Here is a 17,398-nt window from a genome sequence, read left to right on the forward strand (position 1 = left end):
TTTGGGTTCTCGTGGAGTGTGACAGTTGAACTAAGCTCATGAAGCTCATAAGTTATATTCTTCAAGAATCAATGGGTATATATAATTCATTTATAAGTCTAAAAATGGATGTAGCAAATGCTGATTGCCCCCTTAAGGATAGGCCTAGTTTCCAGATAAATATTTGCTTTTGCATTTCATTTACTTGAAATTGGAGTATAAAATGGGAAAAGCAAACGAGAACTTTAAAGGTTTATTTTCTGTGGCATTTTAAACTCCACAGGCTGAGTTTTGGGATTATATCCATGTTGCTAAGATATTGTTCTGCATCTGTTGGCATGTTGAATGTAAACTCTGGTTGTTTAGTGATGGTTAAGCTCTTTTCACAGACTCTCTGTGTGCCTGAGATGAGAGCGTTGGAGACCCTGGATGATAAGAGCGTTGAATCCCTCATGCTGCTCAGATCAAACCCAACTCTATATGGTGTGTCATCACCGGGGGTGGCCAGCGGGGGACTCTGTACACTAACATATTGCTCACCATATGTCTGCTGGAATGGACAAGAGAGTGATGAGGAAAGTTTAGATCAGTCATGGATATAAAAATGCTGAAAACAAATTTTAAAAATTAACAGAAGTACTAGAGTTTTGTTGCGGGTACATCTCGTGCAAAATAATATTGCGATATTGTCGAGCTGATACGATATATCGTCAAAAATAATATCCCGATATGTAACTATAGATTTTCTTTCCCCCATCACCTCTATAGATGTAGGCTATGGAACAGACAATCCTCTGAAGATATTTAACAGACTCCAACTCTTTGCTGAGTGGCTGGGGGATAGAGAGGACGCTCATTCTCCTCTTTCTCTTTTTTTTAATAGTTTGGACCATGTTTGGGAGTTGCCCTCTGTAGTTGGATTCCATTCTGTTGTGCAGATTTGAGCTTCAGAGTAGAGGCCATCACGGGGCCAAAAAGTTGGATCCGTTCTGAAATGGACATGGGGCTTTCCCATCCGGACCCAATATGCTTTCCCATCCGGATCCAGACCTGGTCCTCTCCGATCCGAGTGAGGGAAGCAGCAGAAAAGAACATGTTTTAAGATAGTTTATTAACCGGAGCTGATAAAGCGCCAGGGAACGGAGGTAGAGAGAGGTAACGCTCTAGCAGGAGCCATGCTGTTTGTGTCGGCTATCGGGAGTGTGTGCGTGTGACACGGAGAACGGGAGGGAGGCAGAGACAGCATCCAATCAAGCCGACTCGCGCCATAGTAGACTAATAGCTGCCATAGTGGATGATAAATCACCCAGCTATGATTATGTGCTACCCACCCATCTTGACTGCATCAAACCAGGAGAAGCTAGTTAAGCTTCTCCTGGTGAGAAACATCAACTCCATTCAGAATATAATGTAGCAGCCTACCTGTCGACTCTGGGGATACCCGAGACCAATGACAATCAAAACAGATCCGACAAAGACCCGTGACATTATTTAGAACAATGGATCCGGACCTACTCAGGTCCCGGATCGGTTCTCGGTTATTCGGGTACAGGTGGATCTGTGAATACCTTTACTTCAGAGATCGTGGAAGACATTAATATGAAGTTTGCAAGTCATTGATGGCAAGATGGTGCCATTTTCTAGCTCTTAGCCAAGTTTGACATTACTGCACTGTTGGTGCCAGAAACGCAAACATTTCGCTGCATCTGCAAGTCTGTGAACGCGACCAATAAACTTGAATTTGATTTTGATTTGACATTGGAATGAACTGTTCTACCATGATATATCAAGTGTTCTGGGGACTGCTGATAGCTGCTGTGCATGCATCAATGTAGTCTAGAGGGGGTTGTCTTTGTGTTCAGGCTCTCTGATTGGTCTCTCCTCTCTGCTCTCTCTCCCTCTTCTCTCTTTCTCCATTTTTTTATTTGCATCACTCTGACCAACCCCCTTCCCACCTGGTAGCAAACCCCCTTCCTCCTTAGCTCTTGACCTTTAACAGTGTGCTGACCTGTGACCCATGTGGTCATTCTATCAGGCAGATGCTGCTCATAGAGACTAGAGCCCCTCACAATGGGAGACTCTCTAGGTCTATGTATGGATTCAATCTGTAAAACCCCACACTGCGCTGCAGCTCTTGTTCTTCTTCTGTGATATTAACTCTCTGTGCTGTGCTGTGTTTCGCCATGAGTATCTGTCCCAGTGAGAAGCCGTCTTGGTCGTGTGTAGGGTAGCCTAGTGGTTAGAGCGTTGGACTAGTAACTGGAAGGTTGCAAGTTCAAATCCCCGAGCTGACAAGGTACAGATCTGTCGTTCTGCCCCTCAACAGGCAGTTAACCCACTGTTCCTAGGCCGTCATTGAAAATAAGAATTTGTTCTTAACTGACTTGCCTAGTTAAATAAAGGTAAAATATAAAAAAATAAGCTCTACACTGAGGAACCAGAAGGCTGTTATATCCGCAGCTCAGATCAGGATGTAATTACTCAACCTTTCACAGTATATTAGACCTGCCTGTCAAGGCCTGCAGCCTCTAAAGTGGATTGGACCAGGTATTCCCCTCTTTACCATATACAATTTCTTTTTTTGGATTGAGGGAACCGAAATCCCCAGGTTGAATCAAATCAAACTTTATTTGCCACATGCGCCCGAATACAACAAGTGTAGACTTTACCGTGTAATGCTGACTTACAAGCCCTTTAACCAACAGTGCAGTTCAAGAAGAAAATATTTACCAAGTAGACTGAAATAAAAAGTAATAATATAAGTAACACAATAACAATAACGAGGTTATATACAGGGGGCACCGGTACTGAGTCAGTATGCGGGGGTACAGGTTAGTTGAGGTCATCTGTACATGTCGGTGGGGGCGAAGTGACTATGCATAGGTAACAAACAAACAGCGAGTCGCAGCAGTGTACAAAAGGGGGTGGTGGGTGTCAATGTAAATTGTCTGTTTATGATTTTTATGAATTGTTCATTAGTCTTATGTCTTGGAGGTAGAAGCTGTTGAGGAGCCTTTTGGTCCTAGACTTGGAGCTCCGGTACCACGTGCCGTGCGGTAGCAGAGAGAACAGTCTATGACTTGGGTGACTGGAGTGGTGCTAGCACAGTGCACACACTTATTTGTGTGTGTGTGTGTTTTAGGAGCTCAGCTTGGTGTGTCTACATCTGTGTGATATCACCAATCACTGCTATTTGCACCTCGGGGGCCTCATGCTGGAGAGGGGTGTCAGGGTGATGTCCCACGGCTGAAGGGAGGAGATAGATTGCAGATTCCTCCATAAGAGCCGAGGGTGTAGCATGACATTAGTCCAGCACTTTCCCCTGAGAGCCACAGCTCCTAGACAGATTACCAGTGTACAGTACAGCCACTCAGACAGAGACGGAGGGTGCTGGGGTCTATTGTCCAACACTGGTCATTACTAGGAACTGATGACACTTCCAAGGTTTTATTCTCAGGCAAACACAGAGCCCGGAGCCCTTAATGAAGCCACAGTCCTCTCATCTTTATCTGGGCAGTTTTGTGTATCCACTTTACAGCCTTCTTCCACAGGGTGATTTTATCAATCTCTCCTGTTAATTACAATGTAAGGGCTGGAAGGGAAGACATTTTACAGTCAAGCCAATGAGATCCTGGACAATGTTTGTTATAAACACGAGTGAGAAAATACATTTTGCGGTAGCTATAAATAGATATTTGGAAAATACAGTGTGTCCTTTTGAATAATAGCCTACAACAATATTAATGTCCTTATGACCCTTTCCTGTCTTTTATCCAGCATGGTTATTATGGTTATTACTTCTGTTGTTCAAGTTCATTGTTGTCATTATTTGTATTTATTTCTCATTACCAGCACTCCTCTATCCCGAGTGAGTTCTATATAATAACCCTGTCCCGTTTTGAAAAGAAACATCACCGTCCATGAGTGTCAAAATGGTTCATTGGATTCACATTCATGAACACATACATAGCCAATCTATCTGCAGAGATTGGTTCCCCATCAGCATGGCGATATACAATGGGAGGAGGGGCCTGTCGTTCCATGCTGTGTACATTGTGAAGATATCAATGCCGGCGCCACAGAGCGGACGACTTCATGAGGAGGGAGGGGCAGAGAGAACAGAGGGGGATCAAAAAAGCTCAGTGAACCCCCCAAATCCACAGGCTAACCCCTCTTGTCCCCCTTCTGTTGAGCATGCATCTGCCTCACCCTTAGTGAGCACACAGAGAGGAGTGCCAGTATGGAGGTGGCCAGCTATGGAGACGCAGCAGATGATGATGGGAAGTTTAGTCCCCGCTCTTTCAGATCACCTGACTGAGTCAGCCAGCGTGTCGCTAGCTGCCGCTTGTGTTTCTGTTCATGGTTGTTATGCTGTTCACATTTGTATTTGTCAGCAGAGCCTTTAGCTGCAGTATTGTTGTTTTTTTGACACCTGGAGTGTAAAAAGAGAGCCATCTCGGATGGCGCTGCATGGAGAGGTTTGTGAGTGTGTTAACGCTGTTTCTGATCTGTCTAGGGTGACGGTGAGGCTGGTTATTGTTCTGTATGGACTGTGTTGCTCCTCAGTGTAGGGTGTTAGAATTGGGAGATGGAGATGAGAGAGAAAGGGATCAAAGTCACTTCTATCTTTCACACTGCATTGATGTGAAAATGCAGTGTCTTCCATGCAGGTAATCGGGATTAACTTTGACAAGGAATAATGGAAAAGATGAGTTCAGAAGAGTAATAGCGCCCACACACTACGGCTCTTTAAATGATCAGCAGGATGACTGTATGATGCCAGTTCATTGTTTACAAAATGGTTTTGATGCTGTAATGACCTAATATGCATTAAGACCTTAAACAGCCGGGCATCACTCGTCAACAAAGTACTCTCACAATTGCAGTTCAGTTTTTAATGCAGGATGTTCTTTTCAATGAGGACCTTTGCTAAAGGCCATATGGGATTTTTGTTTTATGTTTTCCATTTTTAGCATTGTTCATATCGGGAGACTGGTCTGGTTTCACACATTTTGCACTGCTGGGGCCCAAAATGATTTGTGGATAGAAATGAATATGTGAAAATGAAAACAACCTGACACTCTCTCAGCAGATGCCTCCCACACGGCCTCTTCTGAGATCTCAGTCCTTTGAAAGTGTAAGAGTGCACGTCCTTCATACATCTTCTGGTCCTCTTCTCTTCCTGTTGGTGGGGCCTTCTTCTTCTTTATGATGGAGGTGAATAGGACTTTCCTTTTTGGGAAGAACCTTTTTGGGGATACTCTTGTAACTCATCAGTCTAACCTGTAGTCTGTTGTTCGCTGCTTTGTATGCAAGGCAAGCAACCTCGTGAGTGGGATTCCTCAAAGTATACTTGCGCTCAATTGCTGAGGAGGGAGGGGCAGAGAGAACAGAGGGGGATCAAAAAGCTCAGTGAACCCCCCAGTTCCACAGGCTTACCTCTGCTAGACATTTCGCATTGACCTTCTTTTATTGCGCCCATCGTTGTTAGCTACATCTTCCCATGATGATTGAACAGTAATCACTCTCAACACTAATTTCCACTCTTATCTTTTTGCTGGGAATAATGTATGGCCTCAAGTGTCAAAACTGGCCAATGTATCCAATTAAAATTATTTCCAAGGTAGTCTTCTCCTGTGGGGCTAATGCATCACTCTCCTCTTCCACTTTAAGGTTACATAAGAGGCCAGGCTGGTTCTTTGTGCTTTGACCAGAGAAGCTGACAATCACCTTTGTACAAACTGGGGAAAAGCATAATCAACGTCCATTATACCGGTCTAATGTGTATAATTTGGGATAACTCCCCCCTCTTATTTCAATTAGTCTACTGTAGTGGTAGAGAGCAGTAGATGGTCATTTTGTGCCTCTAGGCAGCATGAAGTCTCAACCAGAGGTGAAATCAGACAATATGCTGACGTGATCTCTGAGAGAGGGGGGATCAGACAATATGCTGACGTGATCTCTGAGAGAGGGGGGATCAGACAATATGCTGACGTGATCTCAGAGAGGGGGATCAGACCATATGCTGACGTGATCTCAGAGAGAGGGGGATGAGACAATGTGCTGTCGTGATCTCAGAGAGGGGGATGAGACAATATGCTGTCGTGATCTCTGAGAGGGGGATGAGACAATATGCTGACGTGATCTCAGAGAGGGGGATCAGACAATATGCTGACGTGATCTCAGAGAGGGGGATCAGACCATATGCTGACGTGATCTCAGAGAGAGGGGGGATTAGACAATGTGCTGTCGTGATCTCAGAGAGGGGGGTGAGACAATATGCTGACGTGATCTCAGAGAGGGGGATCAGACCATATGCTGACGTGATCTCAGAGAGAGGGGGATTAGACAATATGCTGTCGTGATCTCTGAGAGAGGGGGGGATGAGACAATATGCTGACGTGATCTCTGAGAGAGGGGGGGTCAGACAATATGCTGACGTGATCTCAGAGAGGAGGGATCAGAACCGTTATCTGACCTCTCACATGGATGCAGTCTAAAAAGAATAGAGAAGGCTCTTCCATAAACCATAAAGTGCTTTAGGCAACTAAATTCCATTGCATTTAAAGTTTTAGCCTTTTTCTTTACTACTGTGCAAAAGAACTGTTGATATTTGACCGCATCATCAAACACAAGGATTTTCACATCAAAACCATAAAATGAGTCCTGTGTGAAATGACTTCTCTCATTGAAAGTGATCGCAGATCACTGATAAAATGAAGTGTCGGTCGTGATATAACCATCCGTTCCAAACTATGAAAAAGGGGCCTCATGTAGGAAAAGAGCCTGTCTCTCATGACAGAGCACATACTGTCCTGTATGGTGGAGATGAAAGTGTATGGCTGACAGCTCTGACAGCAGTCTTTGTTGGCCCTCCTCTGTCCCCAAATCCCAGGGCCGGGCCTGGAGGAGGGCGGGCTGTGACAGTGGTCTGGTGTGTGTGACAGGTGTAATCTCCCTGCTGTACGGTCCACTGCTGCTGTTTCTTCGCTGTGTCGCTGAATGGGTGTCGAAGAGATGGCTCTGGGGGTGTCTGCGTGGGGGGGGGGTGTGGGTTTGCTTTCATGTGCATGGGTGAATCATCTGTGTACCCGTGTATCATCGCTGTAGTATAGGGGGACGATGCATGAGATGGGGAAGGTGTGTACTGTGTGTGTCAGAGGCATGCTCAGTTGTGGTATAATCCGTAGCAAGTCTCTCTTGGGTTTGCATGTATTGCCTGGTGGTGGTCATATTGTGCTCTATTGTACATTTACAAAGCAGACAGCAGGAAACCCAAAGGTCCCAGATGTAGAGAAATAAAACCAACATCGTCTTTAAGATGCAGCTCCAGTTCCTTTTCTCCAGTAAAATGTGGTTTCTGTCCCGCTGACGTCTGATTCAGTTTGCCACTAATTACTAGAATGCTGTAATATTAAGTCTAGCTACATTGTTACATTGTTTTGACTGCAGGCTGCAAAGACTTGACATTTTGTCCCTCTAAAAATACAGCTGTAACATGATGTTCACATAGTCATTTTGTATCAATTCTTACTAATATTGGTTAGCCAATTCTCTTCACACAGCCCCCAGGCCTCAGTCTGGCCAGCAAGATTGTACATTATTTGTCTACCATTATCTTAAAAGTGTTCAGTGTTTATGTGAAGTCATGATAGCCAAGATCTGCTTTGATAAGGTTTCATTGGGGGCTACTGTACCGCGGTGTTGTGGTTCAATGCATGGGGGTAACTCTTGTCCCCTTGGTGGTGAGAGGTGTGGCAGCCATCTTGTCTTTTCCTCTGACACTCTACTCTGTTCCCCTCCTCAGATTGAGAAGATCATGACGTTGATTGGAGCAGGCATTGATTTCTCTAGAGACCAGCAGTACTCTACCCCAGGTAAGATGAGTCCCTCACCCTAAGCATTTTACGTGACTAAAGATATTATAATAGCATATGCAATTCATCCACTTATTCCACTTAGTGAAGATGGTACAGGTCAAATTTCCCCTGTCACTTTTATTTAAGAACATTCATACTTAAATTCCCTGCTCTGTTATTGAGAACTGGATTTTCAAGTAAGCCTATTCTAATATACACTACATGACTAAAAGTATGTGGACACCTACCTGTTCATCAAGCATCTCATTCCAAAATCATTGTTATTAATATGGTGTTGGTCCCCCCTTTGCTGCTATTACACCTTCCACTCTTCTGGTAAGTCTTTCCATTAGATGTTTGGAACATTGCTGCGTGGACTTGTTTCCATTCATCCACAAGAGCATTAGTGAGGTTGGGTACTGATGTTGGGAGATTAGGCCGGGCTCGTAATTGGCGCTCCAATTTATCCCAAAGGTGTTCGATGGGGTTGAGGTCAGGGCTCTGTGCAGGCCAGTCAAGTTCTTCCACACCGATCTCGATAAACCATTTGTGTATGGACCTCGCTTTGTGCATGGGGGCATTGTTATGCTGAAACAGGAAAGGTCCTTCCACAAACTGTTGCCACAAAGTTGGAAGCACAGAATCGTCTAGAATGTCATTGTATACTGTAGTGTTAAGACTTCCCTTCACTGGAACTAAGGGGCCTAGGACCAACCAAGAAAAATAGTCCCAAACCATTATTCCTCCTCCACCAAACTTTACAGTTATTCTCCTGGCATCTGCCAAACCCAGATTCATCCGTTGGACTGCCAGATGGTGAAGCTTGATTCATCACTCTAGAGAACGTGTTTCCACTGCTCAAGAGTCCAATGGCGGCGAGCTTTACACCACTCCAGCCGACACTTAGCCATAGAAACCCATTTCATGAAGCTCCCGCCGAACAGTTATTGTGCTGATGCTGCTTCCAGGGGCAGTTTGGAACTTGTTAGTGAGTGTTTCAACCGAGGACAGGCGATTTTCACGAGCTACACGCTTCAGCACTCGGCGGTCCCGTTCTCTGTGCTTGTGTGGCCAACCACTTTGCGACTGAGCCGTTGTTGCTCCTAGATGTTTCCACTTCACAATAACATAATTTACAATTGACCAGGGTAGCTCTAGCAGTGCAGAAATTTGACAAACTGACTTGTTGGAAAGGTAGCATCCTATGATGGTGCCAAGTTGAAAGTCACTGAGCTCTTCAGTAAGGCCATTTTACTGACAATGTGTGTCTATGGAGATTGCATGGCTGTGTGCTCGATTATATACACCTGTCAGCAACAGGTGTGGCTGAAATAGCCAAATCAACTAATTTGAAGGGGTGTATTTTGCATACATTTACATACTTTACATAAACATGACAACTCATTCTCGTTAAGACTCCCAAAACCAATCTTTCTGATGTCCAGCTTGACATTAGAAAGATGGTGTTTTATCCTCTTGTGTAATACAATCCATCCCAGTTAGAATGATGTGCTCTGTGAATCCAACCGTGTCCCTGATGCTTTAAGATTTACAACTCTTCATTACCCAATTGGCTGTTTTGACCCAGATGATTCAACAAGTACCTCGTGATTTTTTTTAGTTTGTTCCATTTCAATGGCTTTCTGTTTTCTTCAAAGCCACATCCATTAGTCTTAATAAAGTGTAATAATAAAGTGCTGGCATTGTTGTTCACGCCATGGCATCCTATGTGTGTGTGTGTGTGTGTGTGTGTCTAGTCATTCTGTTAGGGAAGTCACCACCACCACTTCCTGTGTATACTATTTGGGCTTTGTAATGGTCCCTGGAGACCAGTCATTTGATCCATGCGAATGGCTTAAAGCCGGGGAACTGAGCCGGCTATTGAAAGATACAGTACATACCTGAATAATGATAGCCACACTGGCGGTATAGAGAGCGTGTGGGAAGTGATGAATGGAGTGATGTTAGTGATGACTGAGCCAGAGACACAAAGGTACCATCCGGGTGGGCAGCTGGCTCTTTGAATAGCACATAAGAGGGACCTATTATACAAGTGGGTCGGTCACAAGAGATTACTTTAGTGCCAGTGAAGGACATGGCTTTATTTTGAATGTAGATCAATAGTTGAGTTGAATCAACCATTGTCAGAAATGACCTTCAACAATTCCCCGTGTGTTCTACGTAGCCTAAGCAGAAGGTTTACTGTAAAGACATGGATCCGTTTGGCTCACACTGTGGCTGGCCTTGGTTTATAGGCTGTCTATTCAGACACTTTTCTGACCCAGATTGGTACGCCACTTCTGCTGGTTTTGCCCATGTTTCCTTTGTGGCTGTAGGACAAAAGGGCTAAACTAGGAAGGGACCAGGTGTATTACCGTAAATTGCAGTGAATACTGCAGTGAATAATGTATACCACACATGTTAGCCTGCAATACCGTCTGCAGCACTCCTATAGCATGAAGCTAGCCTGTCCTTTTAGGTCTGATGGATGGTCACTCGGGGACCATGGGACTGTGGTAGTGAACCAGAACCATGTCCTCCATCCCTGTCAGCCTCCTCCCCCATCTTCCCATTTTCTTCTCTACAATATGCTTCTCCCTTAAAGTCACAGAAGGAAGATGAACTAGCCTAACCCAGACTCTTAAGCCAACGGCTATATTCCAATGAGAAGGAAAAAAAGAAAACGGTTGGCCATCTCGTTATTGCATTCTGGCAGTTTTTTGCTTGTTTGTTGTGGTCTGCTTTGAAGTGAGCTGTTAAAATATTAACAGGCATGTATGTTAGGGGATGAGCTCATGTTCCCTTGCAGACTTGCAGGAATTAGGCAAGCCCACTGCAGCTGTTGTTATTACCCTGGCCTGCTCCTTATGTGGTTGTTTGGGTTGTTAACCTGCCTCTGAATTAGTCTACATCAACTACAGCATCTTAACCACCAGCTAGACCTGCTTCGCTCCCACCATAGAGGTGAAACTGGTGTTATCTCTATGGCTCCCACTCCCCCAGCGCTATCTCAATGAAGAGTAGCGGTGCTGAGGTAAAATCACTGGGGAAGCCAAGCCAGGGGGGAAAAGCCATATTACAACCGATGTGTTGTGAGAATTGTGTTGTTTGCTCTATAACCTGCTAGTTCATATAACTTGCCACTGTGATATATATATATATATATATATATATATATATATATATATATATATATATATATATATATATATATCTATAAACAATATATAATCTGAAACAATAAGAAGACACAGTTGCAGAATACATTAAACTACACCTTTGTTTCATCACAAAAACTGAGAGCAACATCTGTCTAGTGAAGTCCACATAATCTAGGTAGAATCAGGAATTCCCCAGGGAGGCTGTCTAGTCCACTTACTTTCTTCAATCTTTACTAGCGACATGCCAGATATAAAACTGTATTTTTTTGTGAAGAATCAACAACAAGTGGGACACAATCATGAAGTGGAACGACATTTATTGGATATTTCAAACTTTTTTAACAAATCAAAAACTGCAAAATTATTCAGCCCCCTTAAGTTAATACTTTGTAGCGCCACCTTTTGCTGCGATTACAGCTGTAAGTTACTTGGGGTATGTCTCTATCAGTTTTGCACATCGAGAGACTGAAATTTTTCCCCATTCCTCCTTGCAAAACAGCTCGAGCTCAGTGAGGTTGGATGGAGAGCATTTGTGAACAGCAGTTTTCAGTTCTTTCCACAGATTCTCGATTGGATTCAGGTCTGGACTTTGACTTGGCCATTCTAACACCTGGATATGTTTATTTTTGAACCATTCCATTGTAGATTTTGCTTTATGTTTTGGATCATTGTCTTGTTGGAAGACAAATCTCTGTCCCAGTCTCAGGTCTTTTGCAGACTCCATCAGGTTTTCTTCCAGAATGGTCCTGTATTTGGCTCCATCCATCTTCCCATCAATTTTAACCATCTTCCCTGTCCCTGCTGAAGAAAAGCAGGCCCAAACCATGATACTGCCACCACCATGTTTGACAGTGGGTATGGTGTGTTCAGGGTGATGAGCTGTGTTGCTTTTACGCCAAACATAACGTTTTGCATTGTTGCCAAAAAGTTCAATTTTGGTTTCATCTGACCAGAGCACCTTCTTCCACATGTTTGGTGTGTCTCCCAGGTGGCTTGTGGCAAACTTTAAACAACACTTTTTATGGATATCTTTAAGAAATGGCTTTCTTCTTGCCACTCTTCCATAAAGGCCAGATTTGTGCAATATACGACTGATTGTTGTCCTATGGACAGAGTCTCCCACCTCAGCTGTAGATCTCTGCAGTTCATCCAGAGTGATCATGGGCCTCTTGGCTGCATCTCTGATCAGTCTTCTCCTTGTATGAGCTGAAAGTTTAGAGGGACGGCCAGGTCTTGGTAGATTTGCAGTGGTCTGATACTCCTTCCATTTCAATATTATCGCTTGCACAGTGCTCCTTGGGATGTTTAAAGCTTGGGAAATCTTTTTGTATCCAAATCCGGCTTTAAACTTCTGCACAACAGTATCTCGGACCTGCCTGGTGTGTTCCTTGTTCTTCATGATGCTCTCTGCGCTTTTAACGGACCTCTGAGACTATCACAGTGCAGGTCCATTTATACGGAGACTTGATTACACACAGGTGGATTGTATTTATTATCATTAGTCATTTAGGTCAACATTGGATCATTCAGAGATCCTCACTGAACTTCTGGAGAGAGTTTGCTGCACTGAAAGTAAAGGGTTTGAATAATTTTGCACGCCCAATTTTTCAGTTTTTGATTTGTTAAAGTTTGAAATATCCAATAAATGTCGTTCCACTTCATGATTGTGTCCCACTCGTTGTTGATTCTTCACAAAAAAATACAGTTTTATATCTTTGTTTGAAGCCTGAAATGTGGCAAAAGGTCGCAAAGTTCAAGGGGGCCGAATACTTTCGCAAGGCACTGTACATGCTCTAGTTTTGTCACACCTGGACTACTGTTCAGTCGTGTGGTCAGGTGCCACAAAGAGGGATTTAGGAAAATTACAGTTGGCTCAGAACAGGGCAGCACGGCTGGCCCTTAAATGTACACAGTGAGCTAACATTAATGATATGCATGTCAATCTCTCATGGCTCAAAGTGGAGGAGACATTGACTTCATCACTACTTATTTTTGTAAGAAGTGTTGACAAGCTGAATGCACCGAGCTGTCTATTTAAACTAGAGGTTGACCGATTAATCGGCATGGCCGATTAATTAGGGCAGATTTCAAGTTTGCATAACAATCGGTAATCGGCATTTTTGGACGTCGATTATGGCCGATTACATTGCCTTCCACGAGGAAACTGCGTGGCAGGCTTGACCACCTGTTATACGAGTGCAGCAAGGAGCCAAGGTAAATTGTAAGCTAGCATTAAACTTATCTTATAAAAAAACAATCAATCTTTCCATAATCTCTAGTTAACTACACATAGTTTATGATATTACTTGGTTAACTAGCTTGTCCTGCGTTGCGGTGCCTGTTAATTTATCATCGAATCACAGCCTACTTCGCCAAACGGGTGATGATTTAACAAAGGCGCATTTGCGACAAAAAGCACAATCGTTGCACGAATGTACCTAACCATAAGCATCAATGTCTTTCTTAAAATCAATACACAGAAGTATATATTTTTAAACCTGCATATTTAGTTCAAATAAATGAATGTTCGCAGGCAATATTACTAGGGAAATTGTGTCACTTCTCTTGCGTTCATTGCACGCAGAGTCAGGGTATATGCAACAATTTGGGCCGCCTGGCTCGTTGCAAACTAATTTGCCAGAATTTTACATAATTATGACATAACATTGAAGGTTGTGCAATGTAACAGCAATATTTAGACTTGGGGTTGCCAACAGTTCGATAAAATACGGAACTGTTCCGTATTTCACTGAAAGAATAAATGTTTTGTTTTCGGAATGATAGTTTCTGGATTTGACCATATTAATGACCAAAGGCTCGTATTTCTGTGTTTATTATGTTATAATTAAGTCTATGATTTGATATTTGATAGAGAAGTCTGACTGAGCGACGGTAGGCAGCTGCAGGCTCGTAAGCATTTATTCAAACTTTACTGCGTTTGCCAGCAGCTCTTAGCAATGCTTGATCACAGCACTGTTTATGACTTCAAGCCTATCAACTCCCAAGATTAGGCTGGCAATACTAAAGTACCTATTAGAACATCCAATAGTCAAAGGTATATGAAATACAAATGGTATAGAGAGAAATAGTCGCCGCGTCATAATTCCTATAATAACTGCAACCTAATATTTCTTTACTGGGAATATTGAAGAACTGGGAATATTGAACCACCAGCTTTCATCTGTTCTGAGCTAGCTTAGCTTTTTTACATGGCACATATTGCACTTTTACTTCTCCGACACTGTTTTTGCATTATTTAAACCAAATTGAGCATGTTTCAATAAATGCTCTCCATCCAACCTCACTGAGCTCGAGCTGTTTTGCAAGGAGGAATGGGAAAAAATTTCAGTCTCTCGATGTGCAAAACTGATAGAGACATATCCCAAGCGACTTACAGCTGTAATCGCAGCAAATGGTGGCGCTACAAAGTATTAACTTAAGGGGGCTGAATAATTTTGCAGTTTTTGATTTGTTAAAAAAGTTTGAAATATCCAATAAATGTCGTTCCACTTCATGATTGTGTCCCACTTGTTGTTGATTCTTCACAAAAAAATACAGTTTTATATCTTTATGTTTGAAGCCTGAAATGTGGCAAAAGGTCGCAAAGTTCAAGGGGGCCGAATACTTTCGCAAGGCACTGTAATATATTATGAAACAGCAGGAACTGAAGAGACACACACAGAAAAAGACACACATACACACACACATTCTACACACACATTTTGTATTATAGAGGATGTAATAATGGTGTAGTGGTGTAATAATGTTTTATAATGTACTGTTTGATCTTTTGTTTTATGTGTGCTGTAAGTGCCTTAATGTGTTTGGACCCCAGGAAGAGTTGCTGCTGCCTTGGCTAATAGGGATCCCTCATAAATTCAAAGCATTTTAAATGTAACAAACAGTTGCTTGACCATGCTGTAGGTCATGTAAGTAAGTGTTTCTGACATTTTTGGACTATTTAATAATAATAATAATAATAATAGTAATAATAATAATATTGAGCCTTTTATTTAACAATTCAAGCCAGTTAAGAACAAATTCTTATTTACAATGACGGCCTACACCGGCCAAACCCGGACGACGCTGGGCCAATTGTGCGCCGCCCTATGGGCCTCCCAATAACGGCCGGATGTGATACAGCCTGGATTCGAACCAGGGACTGTAGTGATGCCTCTTGCATTGAGATGCAGTGCCTTAGACCGCTGCGCCAGTCAGAAGCCCTGTTTACTAAACAACCATTGATTTAGAACCATATTTTAATTTATTTCAACATCATCAAATCACCTATGCTTAGTTTAATACAGTGAAAACGAAAAGATACCAAAAACTATTTAGTCCAATCAAAGTTAGCGAATTATGTGGCTGTCCATGGTACTGATTTGTGTGATGTGTGTGCATGTACTCTAAAATATACATGTGGCTCACCCTACATGTAGAGAAACGCCAATGACATCCTCCTCTCTTTCATGTTGACGAAACGGTCTATGACTCTCATACAGTACACACTTTTTTAGTTTTTGTTGTCCTAGGCTACATGGCTAAAATGCTTGCTCGCTAGCTAAACTTCCTTTCATGGGCAACAATGTTCCAGGCCAGCTAGTTAACATTAACCTTCTACATCTAATTACATATTGAACTTCCATCCTCTCAGGCCAGGTGACAATGTATGAATTTAGGGTTGGCCGGTATGGAGAATAAAGTAAAACCACAAGTCCAAATCTCCATCCATGGCTAATTTTGGAAATTGATTTTAGCTAGGTAGCTAGCCACCAGAGGACAACAAGATGCAACAATTTCTCAACACTTTTGTTGTTGTTGGTGCACCAGGACCATTCATAGTTGCGCTCACTCAGTTTAACTCAATGCTGATTGGCTATTATTTAATTGAAAACTTTATCAAGGGAGGCCAAGTGCTTGCTGGCTTCCCTTGCATTCAATGTTATGGGTGGCAACAATGTGACCAGACAGCATCAGATAGATGGGCTTGGGCTACAGAGGCAGAGGGGCTCCGTCTTGCTCGCTCGAATGCTTTCTCCGGTGAGATACATTCAGCCTCTTACGAATTGAAGGAACATTATGAAACACAGAGAGACACAAGAAGCCTGGCCACTGCTGTCAGGAGATCATCATGGGACCTGTAGCAGGAAATACTTATTTGAGAGAGGCTCTTTTTTATGCTCACCACGTGAAGAGGCACTGCACTGTTCTCTCTCTCCTCTGATCGAGCCCTGCGTGTTCCTCTTTCTTCACAGTGGTGGTGGTAACTAGCAGGGGGTGCTGTGAAGTTCCCTGTTGCTGGTCCCTGTAATACCGGTCCCAGCGCCTTTGTCCTTCATTTCCTGCTAGCTGATGAGTTTCTTAGCAAGGACAGATGGAGAGGTTTCCAGAGTATGAAAACAAAAGAAAAGGATTGAGATCAGAAGAGCAGGGAGCAACAGTGGATGTAGTGAGGAACAGGGGTCCATGTAGATGCTTGGAATGGCAGCAGCTCACAGACCATGAACAGCAGCCCTGCAGTGTATCAGAGGGAAAGGGTGGGAGAGAAGGGGGGGGGGAGTAATGGGGAAGCGCGAGTGAGGCGGGGAGTGAGAGCGAGCAAAAGAGAGGAGAGAAATCGCAGGCAGAAGTACAGTGAACAGTCAGGACAATGGAAGGACGCCACCCCGAGCATCTCTAGGATTGTGTGTGGACTGTTGGTTTGCCTGAACACCTTGTGTGGCGTATTGGAGCTTTAACACAAGGAGCTGCTGTTTTAAAGGAGGGAGTTGGTGAATGACACTGTGTGCGTGAAGAGCAGTGTAGCCTGGAGACTTGAAACGGGTTTAAAAAGCTGGATGAAGTATAAGACTCGGGAGACTTGATAGATTTGTTCCTACTTGGACGTGTGCTGGCTGCGGAAAAAACTGAAGTCTGTTTGTTTGTGTGCTGTGTGGAAGGACAGGTGCAGAACTCTGTGTGGACTCTGGCAAGTCATTGTGTTTAAACAGGGTCCCAAACCACATTGATTGTTATATAGATTGTTTTTGTGTTAGTCTGTGTTAGGATTTGATGTCTTTGTATTGATGAGTTTGATATATCTTAGTGCCTCATTGAGGCACAGAAAAAGCATTGCATCTCAAGTGCTCCTATTTAAATATTTAAATGATTTGCAGTTCATTTGAATGATACTAGACAAACTGTGTAAGAGGCGATGGCAGATGGCTGCACTGGGGACAGATTATTTTAGCTGGGATGTTTTAATATTCAGCTTTGCCTTAAATTAGTCATGTGGATCACAAGTCACGAAAGCTTCTGACCGTAGCATTCTAAACGATTAGGATTAACGCAAAGGTTCATGCATCGAGTTGAGCTTTTATCAGAATGAACTACTTAATGTATTAGATTTAAATTGTTCAC

At 43.2% G+C, this 17,398-nt stretch overlaps 1 protein-coding gene across 1 annotated transcript in view; it reads left to right on the forward strand.

The window, feature by feature from the left end:
• LOC112221962 (ankyrin repeat and SAM domain-containing protein 1A) overlaps positions 1-17,398 on the forward strand; it is a 112,469-nt gene that overhangs the window by 78,605 nt on the left and 16,466 nt on the right. Inside the window, 2 exon segments of the mRNA XM_042303868.1 lie at positions 5,069-5,116; positions 7,787-7,856. Of these exon segments, the coding sequence (XP_042159802.1) occupies positions 5,069-5,116; positions 7,787-7,856 (118 nt within the window).

This window comes from Oncorhynchus tshawytscha, linkage group LG22, assembly GCF_018296145.1.
Source record: "Oncorhynchus tshawytscha isolate Ot180627B linkage group LG22, Otsh_v2.0, whole genome shotgun sequence".
In the NCBI taxonomy this organism is placed as follows: domain Eukaryota; kingdom Metazoa; phylum Chordata; class Actinopteri; order Salmoniformes; family Salmonidae; genus Oncorhynchus; species Oncorhynchus tshawytscha.